General features: G+C 43.4%; 1 protein-coding gene, 1 long non-coding RNA gene and 1 other non-coding gene across 6 annotated transcripts; 2 read left to right on the top strand and 1 right to left on the bottom strand.

Annotated features, from left to right (window-relative positions):
• Nucleotides 1–964: 964 nt before the first annotated feature.
• PRMT5 (protein arginine methyltransferase 5) lies at nucleotides 965–10,094 on the bottom strand. Of its 4 annotated transcripts, none has more exons than XM_025442634.3 (17): nucleotides 9,963–10,094; nucleotides 9,162–9,280; nucleotides 8,766–8,851; nucleotides 8,467–8,601; nucleotides 7,968–8,080; nucleotides 7,754–7,803; nucleotides 6,560–6,723; nucleotides 5,526–5,687; nucleotides 5,278–5,355; nucleotides 5,127–5,185; nucleotides 4,925–5,047; nucleotides 4,661–4,836; nucleotides 3,844–3,953; nucleotides 3,435–3,528; nucleotides 3,141–3,257; nucleotides 2,865–2,929; nucleotides 965–1,520 (listed from the first exon to the last, which is right to left on the bottom strand). In XM_025442634.3, exons 1-17 carry the CDS (start codon nucleotides 10,070–10,072, stop codon nucleotides 1,368–1,370), a joined length of 1,914 nt encoding a protein of 637 aa, XP_025298419.1. In that variant the 5' UTR covers nucleotides 10,073–10,094; the 3' UTR covers nucleotides 965–1,367. The 4 variants fall into 4 exon arrangements, with proteins under 4 accessions (XP_025298419.1, XP_025298418.1, XP_025298422.1 ...); XM_025442633.3 differs by having other exon boundaries at nucleotides 8,766–8,881; XM_025442637.1 differs by lacking the exon at nucleotides 9,963–10,094 and adding an exon at nucleotides 9,877–9,950.
• LOC125755656 (uncharacterized) lies at nucleotides 3,870–15,381 on the top strand. The gene is made up of 2 exons (XR_007412659.1): nucleotides 3,870–3,997; nucleotides 8,336–15,381. It is a non-coding gene; the product is annotated as an uncharacterized LOC125755656 (long non-coding RNA).
• On the top strand, nucleotides 10,428–10,500 carry TRNAR-ACG (transfer RNA arginine (anticodon ACG)). Its single transcript has one exon. It is a non-coding gene; the product is annotated as a tRNA-Arg (tRNA).
• Nucleotides 15,382–17,995: the final 2,614 nt, after the last annotated feature.

Raw genomic sequence — 17,995 nt, forward strand, 5'->3', positions numbered from 1 at the left:
TTCCCAAAAGGGTCACGTGTCGTACTCATCCGCGACAGCTTCACGGCGAGCACTTGCATTTGTTTCACGCCGCCCGGAAGGATGTTGGGCTGGACTTTCCCCTTCTGAGCGTGCTGGCCACGCAGCCCTCCCAACTATCTCCTCTTACCCTCTGTGCTTGGGCCCGGGAAAACACAAGTGTTGTCACGTTTGTCTAATTTCACACTCTCTTGTGGTTATTGCCTGGTTCCACAGCTACACACTTCCCAATTTTTCGTGTATGTGCTGCCGAAGCGAGCACAGCTACACACCTCGCACTGCAAAAGTAAACCTGGAAGTTTCTCAGGTGACTCCTTGGGTACAGCAATACTCAGTCCTCTAACCAGAAAGAGAAGGAACTGATGTCCACTCTCACGTTCCAAGGGGATCCAGAATCCTCACACTTCAGTTGCCCAATATGTTAGCTGACAGAAACATAACTGGTTAGATCATTGAGAGAGCCACAGGGTTAGAGGATCTGTGTTCCAGTCTTGATTTGAATATTATATATCTTTGTGTCAGTTTCAAATCCTCCTGTATAAAATGGAGAATTGGCACTCTTACAACTTCAAACTCTAACCTTGTGACTTTATTCAAATAAAATAGGTGGCTTCTTGTTGGAGGTGCCTGAATGGCTTCCAGTTTTCCTCCCAAGAGGTAGCTGGCAGTGCAGCAGCTCAGGAAAGCGGAAGGGAAGCTGGCTTCACTCACTACTCCCATCTTTCTCCACGAGGGCAATCTTTTCTCCCCAGAGAAAAGCCTAATCACAGATCTTAATGGACCTCTTTGCAGCTGGTCCCAAAGACCTACACCCAGGAGTCCAAGAGTGGCCATTAAGCTTCCTATATACAGAACAAAGATCCTTTGGGTCTTGAATAAAAGCACAGATCTGAATATGCCTAGGTTTAAGTAAGGTGTGAGAAAGCAAAGGCGCAGGGCAGCAGAGTTGGAGCAGGAAAAGGCTGATAACTTCACTTTATTTGTATTTCCTCCCACACAAAACCATCAAAACAGAAACAGAGATGGGCAGGGAAAGGGATGAAAATGTGTTTAATCCACATGTTCTCAGGGCTATTCCAGGGAGTACTTGAGGCTGAGTGCCTGTTGGAGTAGCTTCAGATCCAGCACAAATTCCTCCCTCCCTGGCCTGGAGTCTTTACAGGTTGGTGGCCTGAGCCCTGCAATTAATTCTCATCCTTTGCCCACCTTGCTGTAAGGCAGGAAAGCAGACTGAAATGCTCCGCTCTGATGGGCAAAGGGGAATCACAGCCCACAGATGTACTGCACTCTCTGTGCTTCAGGAGCGGAACTTTAAGCTGCTTCCAAGGCTCTGAACATTGTAGGCAGGGCTAGAGGCCAATGGTGTATGAGCGGCCTGTGGGGTTATGAATAGCAGAACAGACTGGTGCTGTCACAGCCCACTCATACCACACCTTCTTGGAATTGCTGCATCGCCAGAAACGCACACAGATGGTCTGGCCTTCACGTACTGTAATGGGCTGCTGCAAGAAGAAAGACAGAGAAGTTTAAGGTAGAACTAACGAACTGTATATGGCAATATACTACTGAGCTAAGTGTGGAGAGAAAAGGATAAAACCTGACATTCCAATCCTCATGAAGTTTATTTGAAGTCTTTCAGAATGAATAATCAGAACTTCACAATCAGACATTGAACAGAAAATCAAAAGTGTGATGAGGGCCATGAACATGCAGAGGATATGCACTACAAGAGCACCTATGAGACGGAACTCAAACCTAGTTCTGTTGGTCAGGGAAAGTTACCAGACAAGAGGAATGTTTAAGGGGACCAGGAAGGTAAGTTAAATGGGTGAAGAGATGAACAAAGAACTTTCCAGGCAAAGGAGAAAAGTGTGAAAACCTGAGGCAGGAAAGAAGACTGTATTAGAATCCTGATGAGTACTGAGTAATGTACAGATATGCTGAATTATTATGTTGTATACCTGAAACTAACAGAACACTGTTCATTATAGTTCAATTAAAAAAAAAAAAAAAAAAAAAAAGGTCCACAGGGGTGACACAGTGTAATCAAGGAGATAGTAGCTGAAGAGACAAGCTAAAACTAGATCACACCGAGTCTTACAATGTTAAATCTTTATTCTGAAGGCAGTAGGAAGTCACTAAAGGTATTTTCCTTTTTTAAAGATTTATTTATTTGAGAGAGACACACAAGCCGGAAGGACAGGGAGAGGGAGAGAGAATTCCAAGTGACTCCACGCTTAGCACAGAACCCAACACCAGCATTTGGCTCAATTTCAGGACCCTGAAATCCCAATCTGAGACAAAACCAAGAGTCAGACACTTAATTGACTGGACCACCCAGGAGCCCCAAAGTTGTTGAAAGGTTTTAAGCAGTACAGAATTATGATCAGATTAAAAGATGACTCTTGCTCAAGGTAAAGACTGGACAGAATAGACAGAGGAAATGTGGGAAAGCCAAGGAGAAAGGCAATAAAAACATCTCAACACCTACAACAGATCCACGAGCATGTGGGAGCAGAACATGGGTCATAGTCAAGCATCATCCTGAGAGTAGGAAAGGGGCAGAACACCAATGGCAAAAGTGACACCTTAACCCACTGAGTCTGAAAGGTGATTCCTGGGACTCCTGGGTGGCTCAGAGGTTGAGCCGCTACCTTTGGCCCAGGGCGTGATTCTGGAGTCCCAGGATCGAGTCTCGCATCGGGCTCCCTGCATGGAGCCTGCTTCTCCCTCTGCCTGTGTCTGCCTCTCTATGTCTCAAATAAATAAATAAATAAATAAATAAATAAATAAATAAATAAATAAAATTAAAAAAAAAAAAAAAAAGAAAGAAAGGTGATTCCTACCTTGATGGGGAAGAGGATGGGAAACCATGAGAACATCCCAGGAGAGTGAGTTTCTGGACGGATACCTGTGTGAAAAAAATAATGAAAAAAACTGAGGTCTCTGTGACTCTTCTTTTTGCCTGGATTGAGGGGAGTGTCTTCTGTGAACAGAGAAACAAGTAACCTAAGATCCACATTCACTGATTCCTAGGCTCCCTGTGACTCTAAATGAAACATCTACATAAGTTGCCCAGATAACATACTCATAGCGTGCCATCCTCGGCCCCAGATACTCACTTAGGGTGATGTCCTGATAAAGCACAGTCTCAAAGTAGCCTGCAAAGCCATGTAGCACTGTATTCACCTCCACGGGAAACTCCAAGGTGCAGTAGCGGTTGTTGTCAATCATAGGATCTGTTAGGGAGGAGTTGCGTGGATGACAAGGGACTAGAAGCTCTAGACAACTTGGTAAAGCAAGAACAAGAACTAGCAAGGGCAGCTTAGAGAGAGTAGACCCAGGATCGCAAAAGAAGAAACCACAAAGTAAGCTTTCAGCCATCCAGTCAAGAGGACAGCCACACAGGAACCCACCTCTATTGGGATGGCTGAAGGTGAAACAGGGCTGGGGCGCAGACAACTGGTGGAAGTTGTGCAGCCGCACCACATAAGGCATCTCGAACTGGGCCTGTCCCAAGAGACCGAGCAAGAGCTGAAGCAGATAGGCAAGACATCTACTCCCCCAGGTAAAGAAGCCTGGGCGTCCAGGACACAGAAAAGGATAAAAAAAAAAAAAAAAATTAAAAAAAAAAAATTAAAAAAATAAAAAGAAAAGGATAAAAATATTTTCACTTCAGTCACTTTCCCACATCCCCATCTCTTCCTTCACCTCTTCATTTTCTCCAGTGGAAGCAAACAGTTGATGCTAATATAGGAAAAAAAAAAAAGAAAAAAAAAGAGGACTAAAAAGAAAAGAGCTCTGCAGAAGACAGTGGCTTTTTACCTCAGGGTCTCGGTCCTTTTCTCGACAGGCTCTGACCTCATTGTATAACTTGGAGGAGGAGATGGGAGCCAGAAAGGAGGTGTACTCCCCAGGGATGCTCACACCATCATCTGCAGAGCAGGAGGATCATATAAGTTCCGAAGGGATGAAAATGGTATGTCTAACTGAAGGTTTAAAGCTCCCACATCAAATAGACCCAGGCAGGGGCACCTGGCTAGCTAAGTTACTAAGCTGGTGAAATGTACAACTCTTGATCTCAGGGTCGTACGTTCAAGCCCCATGTTGGGCATGAAGCCTACTTAAAATAAAAATTGAAAACAAAACAAAACAAAACAACCCCCAAAACAGACCCAGGTGGCTCAATGTTGTCACATTCCCAGGCCAACCTCCTTCCAACCCCTGTCATGGGAGATTCTACTTCTAGGTTAACCTACAGAGACACACAAGATTAAAACTGGAAAAAACCCTAAGATATTCTGAACTAATGGTTCTTCTGTGGGGTCTTAGAACTCTTAGAGATCTGGATGAAAGCTAAGCCCAAGGTATGTATCATGTCAGTATAGGGAGTCCACAGATCTCAGACTAAGAATCTCTAATCTAGTCCACTCCTCTCATTTTTACAGATATAAAATTTTACAGAATGCTGAGGTTCAGAAAGATGATTGCATTTGCTAAAGGCACTGACCCAAGTCCCACCCACCTTCCCCTAAACTTTGCAACCTCCTCCAAGGCTGCTATACCCGCACCCCCACCCACCACAGCCTTCCTAGCTGATAATCCATTCCCCTTAAGCTGGTACATCCCAGCCTGGAGGCACCTTTTAGGAAGTGTTGGGCTCCATCCAGGCACTCAGGTGACAGTTCATTGTCAGCGAAGGAGCCTAGAAGCTCACTGACGATGATGTCTGCCTTCTCTGGAGCCACCCATTCCCGCATGTCCGATGAGACTACTGTCACCTGGCTTCCCCATTCTTCAAATTGCCAGTTCTCTAGCCTAAAATAAAGATGATGCAAGTGAGGACACTAATAAAAAAAAAACTGGCACTGTAGATAAACTTCCCAACAAGGAGGTTGCTACTCACGTCACCACAGCATTTGGATTCTTCTCCACAGCATACAGCTTTATCCGCCGGTCAGCCTGCTTGGCTGCCCGCAGGGAAGCGTTCACCAGGGGACCCCGGCCTGCTCCCAGCACCATTAGCACCCTAAGAGAGAAAGGGGAAGGGTCAAGCTGACTTGGCAGATAAAGAAGTCATCATGCATATCTCTGGGAAGAGCACTCACTGGATATTGGTATCCTTCTCCTCATCTGGCACTCGATCTAACAGACATTTATAGATGGCCTGGGGAGGGAAGGAGAAAAGACCTTGTGGCTCCAATCCCACCTTCACCAAGGTCTTCCTGGCCCTGTACTTGACCTAGACCCACATTATACCTGCTGATATTGAGAATATTTGATAGGGTCCTTTTCAAACACTTCATAAGTCTGAGATTCCAGATTGTCCATCAGTGGCTGATGAAGAAGAGGAAAAAGGCAAAGTTAGCCAGCCAGTTTCTGGCAGGGGCAAAGCACCAGCATACCAAAAACTTTCCCACTGCCTCCTGAGCTTTGATAGGATGGTAGGGCACCTACTTCCAAAGCCATTTCCCCTACAGCTCCCTCTCGCTGCACTGTAGACCGACCTGGAGTGGAGACTGCAGATAGTCTTCATAGCCCTTGGCAAAGAGTTCATAGGCATTGGGTGGAGGGCGGTTCTGGCTCAGGTATTCCAGGTACTGGAGATAAGAGCAGAACTCCTTCTCTGAGTGGTGGTTGGTGCCTGTGATGATGAACTGCACTTCCAACTGTGAGAGAGGTCAGACCATCAGACGCAGTTCTCGAACCAAGATTCTGGAATATTGTTATGGTTTATGGCCAAAGAGCCCTAGCATAAAATAAGGCCTGGCCTAGCAGTCTTCCAGTTCAAAAATCCCTCCAGGTACCAACAAAATAGCATGACGCTTCAATAAACTCATAAAGCCCTCCTATGTGGTATAAGCTTCATCCTGGCTCAAACAGGCCCATGGATCCTCACTATAACATCTTTTTTTTTTTTTTAAGATTTAATTTATTTATTCACGAGAGACACAGAGAGAGTGAGAGAGGCAGAGACATAGGCAGATGGAGAAGCAGGCTCCTCACAGGGAGCCTGGTGTGGGACTCGATCCCTGGACCTGGGATCACATCCTGAGCTGAAGGCAGACACTCAATCACTGAGCCACTCAGGCATCCCATCACTTTAACATCTTTTTTTTTTTTTTTTTTAAGATTTTATTTATTTATTCATGAAACACACAAAGAGAGAGAGGCAGAGACACAGGCAGAGGGAGAAGCAGGCTCCATGCAAGGAGCCCGATGCGGGACTTGATCCCCGGACCCCAGGATCACGCCCTGGGCGGAAGGCAGGCACTCAACCGCTAAGCTACCCAGGGATTCCCACTTTAACATCTTAAATGAAACCTGCAAACTTCTCATGAGATCTGGTTCCTTCTAAAATGTTTCTGGGACACCTACTGCCATTTGCCTCTTTTGTTCTCAAGACCTCCAACTTTGCTAAAATTGCTCTCCAGAAACCAGAGAGGAAAAGAATCAGGCCCACAGGAAAAAAAGCATCATACATATGTGAGTAAGGCAAGAGGATTAGCTGGAATACCTTTTGAACCCTTCTACCACCCACCTTGAGAAGCCGGAAGATCAGCCTCTGGTGCATCTTAGAAAGAACAGGAAATCCCTTCTTATTGGTCAGGAAAATGCTGGTGGGGAGAATGGCTGCTTTGATGGGCTCCCCAAGCCAACGATCAATGACATGATTAGATGGGAGGTCAGCCCCAATTTCAAGAGCTACACAAGGAAAAAGAAAGACCAGTTACCTACTGCTAGGCAAAAAGGCTTTCCTTGCTGTTTTTGTGCAAGATCTGTTTACTCCCTAAGAGCAAGACAGAATGAGGCAGAGAGAAAACTGCCCAGCAGCCAAGTATACATGAAACTCCTGATTCTTTTCTTTTTTAACTATATCCAGCTTTATTAAAGATACTTTTCAAAAGCAATCATAGTGTTTCAGGCAGGATGTGGGCAGATAATCCTAAACAGTATACAACAACTTTCAAACTCCCTTCTTCAATGGACTACTAAAATCAGAGAGCTACTATAAAACACAGTGTGATGCTCTGAATAGGCAAAGTTTCGAATGAGACTTGATAGTTCACCTTTAGCATGCTATTGCTAACAACTTTTCACAAGCCAATCCTGACTTCCAGGAAACCAAATGAGAATGACAGAATTATCAATCTGAAGATTCACAAGCTAAAAAGGGAACTCTTGAAGGATGCCATCTCCATGGTGACACTGCAAAGTCCATATTGCCTGATATACTGGCAACCATGTTTTGGGGTCAGGTTCCAACAGGTCTCTGGGTTTAAGGGAGTCAAGTCCATGTTGAAGGTGGAGAGGAAGAAGAGGACGTAAAAAATGAATTTTATTTTTTCTAAGGCATCTATGCCAAAGTGCCTAATGTTTTGTCAATATCAAGGAATCCCTCCTCCTGGGAACCAAGAGGAAGTTTTTCAAAACTAGAAGGGTGCTCCCCGCCATCCCTCCCAGTATCAATCTAGCTTTGGAGATATTCTATTAGTGACATATGCCCTTGCCCCAAAACAACAAGTGTTCTGTGTGCTAACAACATAGCTTTTTTAAAAAATAAAATTCTGCATTTTTATAAAAATTGATAAAGTAATATCTCAAACTGTAAAGTCACCAGAAGTACACCGTTATCAAAAATGCACACACTTCATCTGGCATCTCTGAAACCCCTGATTCTTATTCACAGGAGGTCAGAGAAGGGAAACCTATCCCAGGGCCCTTGTAGACTTACCCACTGCAATCCTCTTGCTATAGTCACACAAGGTCCTGAAGTTGTGCCACCTGTTCAGGGTGAAATACAGGAAGAAAAAAAAAAAAAAAACAGTCAAATACATATGCCCACCAATCGCCATAGCTAGAGAAGACCCCCACACACACAACAGGCTCTACCCTATACTTCCCCTCCCCGTACCCTTTGCCCTGTATAGCAGCAAAAGGAGACATACCACATCCATGTCTTCTCCTCTCCACTATACTCCTCTGTATGTGTACTTGGTGCATTCTCAATTATATCATCTCTCAGGTCCTCTGGAGCCACCAAGGGTACCCGCATCCAGAACTGCATGTGAACAAGTACCCTATTTAGAACTCTATTTTGAACTCATTGGGTCCAGAAAGCTTCCTTCAATTATCTTGATCCAGATTGCAAGTTAACCCTTTTATATGTTTTTCCCAAGTTCTGATTATATGTACATATAAACTTATCTTGTGTATATCCATATGTAAATATCTGCCCTGTCCTTTATTGCAGCCATAAGTTTCTAGAAATAATTGTACATTCTATGTTTTCTAACCCTCTGCTTACCACTTTTAGATGGTGGTGGCCAGTACTGACATTTCAGTTCTGCCAACTGCACCGTTTACTGAATGGCTAGGAACAAGAAGGTACCTAGCACAGCTTGACTACCATAATATTCAGCAGAAAAAGAAGCCCTCAAGCCATACCATGGACGAGTGGTGGCCAGTGTGGATGTGGTTGGTCAAAACCCTGGCCAAGTTTGTGTTATCTTCCTGATTTAGGGGCAACAGGAAAGCTGGAAGACCCAAATATGCCCCAAAATTCAGCTCCTGTAACATTGCCTGGAAATGGAGATCAAGAAGACATGAAGAGTTAGCAACCCAAATAGGTTTAATTGCATTATATTAGATTTACTAAGTTATGGGAGGAAAAAAACTGCTCTCTGCACCCAGCTAGGTTATGGACCTGATCTCTAGAAAGAGCCAGTGAAGTCAAACAGTCTTACCGCCTCAGAGTTCCTGCGGATCTTCTCCACTTTTGAGTCTGGACGAATCCATGGAGAAAGCTTTCCCACAATTAGCGTATTCCAGTCTGCACTCCCCCCATCCAAGAAAGACAAAACTATATGAGGTTCAGTGCTTTACTTGTTCAATTTCTAATTCTTAACAGGGAATAGAGAGTAGAGATGAGAAACAAAGACTTTTTCTATCACAGATGTGGGATAGCCTGATGCAGAATAGAGTAAGGCTTTTTAGCAGGTAAGCAAGGAGAAAACAAGAGTTATCTATGTCCCAGGACTAACCAATATATCCAAGTCAGGAAAGGAGGAGAATGAGGGCACTGTTAAAGCAGAAGTTGTTATTGCCTCTAATAATTAAGGGGCATATGGGATGGTCCCTACCCCTTCCTGACAGCAGTAGGTCTGATCGTGTCTGGGGGCCCGGCCGATTCTTAGCAGGTTCCTGAGTGAACTCCCTCTTGAAACGCGGGTGGAAGACAGGCATGCAGAGGAAATCAAACCTACAACCGCGACAGACCCAGAATCGTCATGTAAAGAGAGCAGCAGTGCCCAGAGATCCAAGCAACTGGATTAGGCTATCTCAATTCTGCACAACCCTTTCTGCTGCCATCAGTCACCCGACTGGACTGCTGAGTTCAGCCTGCCTTGGGGCATGTTACTTCCGCTGCACTGTGCCTCAGTTTCTCCCCAAAACACAAGCATGGAAAAGGAAAAAAGATAAAAATCCACGCCAAGTGGCTTTTCTACTCTGTTGTCACCGGTTTTCCAAGACTGTCACATCCAGATTTGCCTCAGTACCGCCCATGCTTCCCCCCAAGGTTTCTCTTCTCTCCCTAGCCCCTAACACTCTCTCCCATTCTCAGACTATAATCCCGCTCTCCAGGGCCCTGGAGGTCTGTAGTCCTCTTTTTGAGTTTACCTGACAACTCCCCTGACTTTGGGGCTCAGTGGCCACACGCCCCAGCAAGTTTTTTTGTTTGTTTTTCTTTGTTTGTTTGTTTGTTTGTTTCACGCTCCAGGGCCTAAGGCTTCCCCATCCTCCCCCAAGGAGTAATGGTTTCTCCCGCCCTAATCTTACCCACTCCGACCCCCTCACCCCTGCCTTTCGGGGATGACTAGTCTGTCCCTCTTCGTCCCCGAGTTCGGAGCCCGCATTCCGCTTGCGGAGGTCTGGACCCTCACCCCTGCTTGGCCACAGCCCCCAAAGTGTCAGCTATTTCGGGCACGCAGTTCAGGTCCCTCCCGCTGGACACGCGGCTCCCACCGGCACCTCCGACCGCCATCGCCGCCATCTTTTCCCTCGCGCCGTCCACGCCGGGATGCCTTGATATTAGCAGCCAATCACAAAGCCAGAAAAAAGCCCCCGGAAGGCGGAATGAGTCGTCCTAACAACCAGAGCGTCTGCCACTGCTCCAGAGCGGGAGGCCGAGGGGTGGGGAGTGGCTCTTTCCGCCAATCCGCTGGCTGCGCCCGTGACGTACGACGTGGCTCCGTAAGATCCACCAATCTCGGGATGTAGTTTTCGACGAACTTCAATCTCCCATGATGCGCCTGTGTTCGTAGAACTCCGTTGGGGGACTACGCGTCCCATGAAACCCTGCAGCATAAGCTTGAACTATCATCACTGAGCCGAGAGCAATTGTCTCCGGGCCAGTGGCGCAATGGATAACGCGTCTGACTACGGATCAGAAGATTCCAGGTTCGACTCCTGGCTGGCTCGAGTGAGACCGGTGGTTTCCTTATTGCACCTCACGCAACATGGCCTTAGATAGCGTCTTTTAGGTCTACCCCTTTCCTTACACTTTGGGAAGTTTGCTTCGTAACTTTTCACACCTTCATTTTTCAAGTCTTATTTTGGTTGAGTTCTGCAGCCATCTTATGTCGGCTTTTCCTGTTACCTAATTCAGAGATGGTTCTTGTGTCACTGCTCGGGTCCGTCTAAACTGAGAGAACTGAGTTAATGGCTGCTGCTCTTAAAATGGGCTTTGTATGGACCTTAGTGTATTTACAAATAGATTATGACAACTAAGCCACTAATTCCTCAGGTTCTATATCTCAGACACAAAAGGTACACACGCGCGCGCGCGCACACACAACACTCATGGTGAGGAGTCATGAACTGCCTGGAGGAGGGCTGGGAAAACATATCTACATTCTTGTAGAGGCGTGGAACGGAAGGAGAGGAATGAAGCAAGGAAAAACACGGAGAGAAAGGGAATACCTGGAAGCAGGCAGCCCAGAGGTGTTGAGGGCCTGGCAGCGGGGATCGAAAGAGAACACATTACAGAAGGCCCGAAGAAAGCGGCATTGACAGAACTGAGGGGCTGCTAGGCAGGGAGCCACAAGAAAGAGGAGTCTCGGTTCTGGCCTCTCTGTGAGTGAAACAAGAAAGAAAAGTGGGTTAAGGGACAATCAGTTCGGCTTGCAAATGCTGAATTAATTGGACGCCTAGGGGGCGCTGTGTAATAGAGAGTTGGATGAACAGTGTTATGACCTGATGAGATTTGGAAATGGCCAGAAGAGAGGTAGCGACCTCGAAGTAAAGAGTGACCTAGACTGAATGAGATCATCCGGGCCAGTCAGGGACAAGGTCCTTGGAAACACGGAAACGGTGTGGATAGGATAAGAGCCCTGGGTGCAATGTAAGAGCTCCAGAAGGATGAAAGTCCAAAAAGCCAAACAACGAAGAAAATGCTTATGAAGCCTAATGGGGTTGTCTCATCTTAATCTTCAGTTGATTTTTGCAGATATTACTACAACAACAACTATTATTACTAGACTTTATTTCTTAAAACAGTTTTAGATTTACAGAAAAACTGCAGGTAGAATGCGGAGTTTCCATCTGCCTCCCCACAGGTTTCTCTGTTATTAACATCTTTTTTTTTTTTTTAAGATTTTATGTATTTATTCATGAGAGACACAGAGAGGCAGAGACACAGGCAGAGGGAAGCAGGCTCCGTGCAGGGAGCCCGACGTGGGACTCGATCCGAGGTCTCCAGGATCATGCCCTGGGCTGACCGCGGTAAACTGCTGAGCCACCAGGGCTACCCTGTTATTAACATCTTAGCATGTATGGTACATTTATTACAATTCATGAGCCAATATTGATACATTATTATTAATTAAAGTCTATAGTTTATTCAGAATTCCTTATTAATTACCTACTGTCCTCTTCCTGTTCCAAGATCCTATCCAGGATACCATATTACATATAGTTGCCATGTCTCCTAGGCTCCTCTGGGGTATTCAGTTTCTCAGTCGTTCCTTGTTTTTCATGGCCTTGCTAATTTTGAGAAGTACTGGTCAGGCATACTATAGAATGCCCATCTGTTCAAATTTGTCTGCTTGTTTTCTCATGATTGACCGGGATTATGGTTTTGGGGAGGAAGATAACAGAGGTAAAATGTCATTTTCATAACATCAACATATAGTATCAACATAATTTAAGACTATTGATGTTGACATTTCTCACCTGGCAAATGTAGTGTTTATTAGGCTTCTCCATTATAAGATTACACTCTCCCCACCCCCTTCCATCCTATGCTCATTGGAAGGAAGTCACCATTTGTGTCCCACACTTAAGGAGTAGGGAGTTATGCTGACTTTCCTTTAGGTGGAGTGTCAACAACATTTATTTGGATTCCTCCCTGCAGGTCTTATGTGTAGGTAGTTGTCTACAGGAAATGGGTCAGTGCTCTAACCAACATTTTAAGTGGTAAAAAAGAGTTTTGAGGAGGTCTGCTTGTTCTCTGCCCCATCTGTGTCCAACCAAACTCTACATTCAGAGAAGACTTATTGGATGTTGTTTCTTCTTCAGAAGCTAATTATCTGGGTTGTGGTCCATCTGTGCTCCAGGCATCTTCCTCCTGATGTCAAGCTGGTGGCTGTTCGGTTGATTGTTAACTAACCCATCCATGGGTAAGAGGCAGAGAGGAAAATCTATGAAACAGTAATGTCAGTTTTGCCATTGATTAAAATGATTTTCAAAAGAAACTTGTGCAAAAAAGAGCCTGGAATTTCTGACTGGTCTTAAAATAATTCCACATGGGCTGAATGTCATTTGTCTGTGATGTCTTTGTTTTTTCATTCAAAATGGCCTCAGCTCTATGGCAAGCATGATGCCAGTTCCCAATAATTGTGTACCACATTGCTCCCTGCCTTTCCTACAGCATTTTCCTGTGACTTAAAAAAAACAGCAGATACCATGGATCTGCTTATATGAGCCAGAGAGAAGCAGAAATGGAGTGAAAAAGAAATAGAGCACCTTGTGAAGGACTTGGCCCTAAGCATAAAGTCAAGAGTTGATAAAGTCTGTCTTCTGTTCTGCCTCCCTCTTCTCTGCCCTCCATGCTGAACTCTCATACACAGAAGCATATAAGTCGCCTATGGGAGGTCTAATGGATGCAAGCCTTTGCTGAGATGAAAAGGTAGGGAGGTAGTAGGACAGAGGGACAAATACCCTGGGTGAGAAATTATGTTACTTTCTCCAACAGGAGCCAGTGACCAGCAGGCAGAGCATTGGAAACTTTTCTGGAAAGGAAAGAGTATCCTCCCACAGATAATTCTCCCCTGGCCCCTGCACACACACACACACACACACACACACACACACACACACACCCCTCACATTCCTCACCTCCAGGCCCAATTCTTTTACCTGATCCTGTTTTTGTGACCTTGTTGAGACACCTCCAGCCCATTGTAAACACTCCCTTCATCTCTGGTTCTCGCTCCTCCCTCAGCACTTGCCTTCCTCCCCAGCACCCCTTCACTCACCTCTGTGCCTGCCCAGCCAGCTACTATCTTCACCACCAAAATAATGGCCCGTTTGACCCTCCTACTGCTCCAAATTGCTTCTGGACAATAAAGGCTGTCTTGCAGCTACAAAAGTGGCAGAGTTACTGAGGCAAAATAATCTGTGCCGATTTGCATTCTCTTCCTTGTCAGCTCTATTATACAGTGTTTATCTGTCAAAATGAATAGAAAGTAGAAACTGTTCTGGAACATAGGAAAAGATGGAAAACTACCCAATTTGTTTACGAAGCCAGAGTATATTCAATACCAAAACCTGTCAGAAATAGCATTCCCCTTCCCCCAAAAAAACCCTACAGACCAATCTCACAAATATAAAAGTAAAAATCCTAAAATATTTAAAGATTAACACGTAAAAGCCAGCAGTATACTAATATAATAATTATATACTGAAACCAATTAGGGTTTAATCTTGGGACTTAAGACAAGATTAAGTATTAGGAAATTTACTTACATAAAAGGTCGAAAATAAATCAAACAATAAAAACATTTCATCATTTTTAACAGTCACCAAAGAGAACATGGCAAGTCAATTCTGTTTGCTATAAACACTCCTAGTAGGGATTCCTGGGGGGGCTCAGTGGCTCAGCAGTTGAGCCGTTGAGCATCTGCCTTTGGCTCAGGGTGTGATCCTGGGGCCTAGGGATCGAGTCCCATGTGGGGCTTCCTGCAGAGAGCCTGCTTCTCCTTCTGCCTATGTCTCTGTCTCTCATGAATAAATAAATAAAATCTTTAAAAAAACCTACACTCTTAATAGTATTAATATTCTTCATATATAAACACATGTACATATCAACAATTTATGTAAAAACAAGTATGTCTAGTCTCATCACTGTGTTATATAATATTATTCTGAAAAATCAAATACAATAGGCTGGAAATCTTAAAAAGGGATTGTAACTTTTGGAAAGAGACAAATTACTCACTGTTTGCAGATGATATAAGTGTATACATAGAGAATCCATGAAAATCAATTTTAAAATGATGAGAATAAATAATGGAATTCAGAAAAGTCACTTGGTACAACACAAATATAGTACAAATCTGTAGCCTTTTAAATGCTGAGAATAACCAGACAGAAGAAATAAATAGTAAAAGCATCCCAATAACATGATAACTAAGATCACGGACTATGGGGTGCCTGCGTGGCTCAGTCAGTTAAGTATCTGCCTTCAACTCAGGTCATGACCCCAGGGTCCTGGGATAAACCCCCACATGGAGGCCTGCATTGGGCTTTCTCCTCTGAGGGGAACCTGCTTCTGCCTCTCCCTCTGCCTGTCACTCTCCCTACCTGTGCTTTCTCTCTCTCTCTGTCAAATAAATAAAAATCTTAAAAAATAATAATAATTTTAAAAAAAGATTATGGACTGTGGAGCCAGATGGAAAGAGGTTAAAGTTCTGCTCATCCATTTATTAACTACATAAACATAACCTCTCTGGCCTCATATTCCTCATCTATAAAATGGGAATGTAAATAGTAGTTCTTATCTCATAAAGCTGTTAGGAGGATTAGTTAAGTTTAAATTAGTTAAAATAGTAAAGCATTGAGAACCTACCCTGCACATAATAAGCCTTCAATACTGTGATTAGTTTTTTCCCCATTCAAAATGGTAATAATAAAAAAAAAATGGTAATAATAACGTTGCATAAAATACTTAACCGGAACCTTAGAAATGTGCGGAACCTATAAAAAATTACAAAGTTTTGCCGAGAGATACAATGAAAGACAGGAAAAAAAATGAAGCGACAAGCCATGTTCTTAAAAAAAAAAAAAAGAAAAAAAAAAGAATCTCATAAAGATGTCAATTCTCACCAAATTAATTTCTTGCTTTTACAACATTCAATCGCAACTCTAATGGAATCTTTTGTTACTTGATAAAATGATTCTACTGTTCATCTGTAATAAAAATCAGACAAGAATAGCAAGGAAAATTCAAAAAAAGGAGAGAAAGGAAAAGGAATTGACTCTGTGTTTTACCTTACACCCTTTATGAATATAAATAATGGGCCACAACGTGCAGTTGATGTAAGAATAGAGAGAACAAAAGGGCTGAGTCAGTAGCCCAGAAACAGACCAGTTGTTTGTGTATATGTTTGTGATTAAATATATGATTCTTTTAAAAAATATTTTATTTATTTATTCAAGAAAGACATACAAAGAGAGGCAAAGACATAGGTAGAGGAAGAGGAAGGCTCCCTATGGGGAGCCCGATGTGAGACTCGATCCCAGGACCCCAGGATCATGCCCTGAGCCAAAGGCAGACACTCAATCACTGAGCCACCAAGGTCCCTATGTGATTTCATTTATAAGAATAAAACCAGCTAACACATAGTAAGCTCTTATTTTGTGACAGGTTCTTTGAAAAACACTCTACATTCACAAGAACCCTGTGAGATAAGAGGTATTATTCTCTTGGTCTTAGAAGGATAAAGTGATCTTTAAAGAAAAAGAAAAAGAAAGTGAGTTGCCCCCCCTAAGAAAGAGTTTAGATGGGGTGCAAACTTAGGCCAACTGACTCCAGAGCCTTTGATCTTAACCTTAAGACATATCATCTATAATTTTCCTTCTAGAAAGCTATCCTAGACAATCTTCACAAACTAAGACAAAGATTAATTAAGAGAAATGCTTAGTGTAGCATTTTTTTCATGATTACAAAGAATGTAAAACAACAAGTTGGCTATCCTATAGGGGTATGGTTAAATAAATCATCCATGCAATGAAATCTTAAGCAGCCATTAAAATCAATGTTGCCAGAGAAAATTTAATAACATGGAGGAGCGCTCAATGATACGCTCTTCTGTGACACAGATTACAAACTGTACATACAGAATGACTTTGATATGTGGGTAAAAATGGTATTTTCCAAATTTTCTGTAATAGGTTTATATTATAGTGGAGACGTTTTTTAAAATGAGCATAAAACCTGTGCCCTCCTCCTAGGCTTTCTGCTTGTTTGCATCCTTCTCTCTTTTGAAGACCCCCTTCCCTATTTCCAGCCCCCAACCCATCTTCAGCAGGCACTCTCACCTCAGAGCACTAATATGAGAACCCTCCTACACAGACTAATACCTACCACATGCCAAGGCACTTTAAATACATTATCTCACTTAATCCTCAGGACATCTTTGGTGAGGGAGGAATTATTAATATATACATTCTGTAAATGAGAAAGCTGAGGTTAAGTATCTTGAACAACAACAACAAAAAAAAGTATCTTGAACAAAGTTATGCTTCAGTTAAGTAGAGGAGCCAAAATAAGGATCCAGTTCTGAGGAATCCCTGGGTGGCTCAGTGGTTTAGTGGCTGCCTTTGGCCCAGAGCGCGATTCTGGAGTCCCAGCATCGAGTCCCAGCATCAAGTCCCACGTCAGGCTCCCAGCATGGAGCCTGCTTCTCCATCCTCCTGTGTCTCTGCCTCTGTCTATGTCTGTCATAAATAAATAAATAAATAAATCTTTAAGAAAAAAAAAAAAAAAGAATCCAGTTCTGATTCCCTACTTGCTGCTTTTCCTTTTACCTTTCCCAAATGTGGTTCAAGGACTTAGGGGGCTCCCTGAGACCTTTCTAAACGGTGCTTGAGGATCTCCTACATGTCTGTGTGAGGCCAGCTTTTCTATGTTCAACCAAAGCCATGTATCACCACAGAAAGAAGATACAGGAAGAATTCACTTGTCCTCTATTAAACCAGATATCAAGGAGAATTTACAAAAGTATAAAACAATGTTATTCTTGTCATTAAATTGTTTTGTTTTGGAAATTATACTTTTTAAAATTAAAATGTATATTTTAGGAATCCCTGGGTGGCGCAGCGGTTTCAAGCCTGCCTTTGGCCCAGGGCCCGATCCTGGAGACCCGGGATTGAATCCCACGTCGGGCTCCCGGTGCATGGAGCCTGCTTCTCCCTCTGCCTGTGTCTCTGCCTCTCTCTCTCTGTGTGTGACTATCATAAATAAATAATTTTAAAAATTTTATTAAAAAAAATAAATAAAATGTATATTTTAGGGATGCCTGGGTGACTCACCAGTTGAGCATCTGCCTTTGGCTCAGAGCGTGATCCTGGAGTCCTGGGATCAAGTCCCTGATCGGGCTCCCTGCAGGGAGCCTGCTTCTTCCTCTGCCTCTCTATGTCTCTTATGAATAAATAAAAAAATAAAATCTCCTTCAAAATGCATTATTTTAAAAAAGCATTATTTATGTTAACATGCAATGGGCTTATTTTTTTAATGAATTAATAAACAAATATTTTAAGATTTCTCAGTTTTAATCTTTTTGGTTGGGAAAACACTCAGTTTATTCAATTTATTGTGAATAAATTGGAACGTCTGGAATATCAGATACATCATTTCAATATCTAAATATCCAATCGCATAAACAAAAGCTCTTTAGGGTCCTTTATTTTTTTT

Source organism: Canis lupus, chromosome 8, assembly GCF_003254725.2.
Source record: "Canis lupus dingo isolate Sandy chromosome 8, ASM325472v2, whole genome shotgun sequence".
NCBI lineage: Eukaryota > Metazoa > Chordata > Mammalia > Carnivora > Canidae > Canis > Canis lupus.

Excerpts from the sequence above, each read along its gene's own strand:
- PRMT5 (XM_025442633.3), bottom strand. The coding sequence starts at position 10,072 with ATGGCGGCGATGGCGGTCGGAGGTGCCGGTGGGAGCCGCGTGTCCAGC. Across the intron at positions 8,602-8,765 it reads TCCGCAGGAACTCTGAGGCG|GCAATGTTACAGGAGCTGAA; the intron begins GTAAGACTGTTT and ends CTCCATTTCCAG. Across the intron at positions 4,837-4,924 it reads AATCCAAATGCTGTGGTGAC|GCTAGAGAACTGGCAATTTG; the intron begins GTGAGTAGCAAC and ends TCTTTATTTTAG.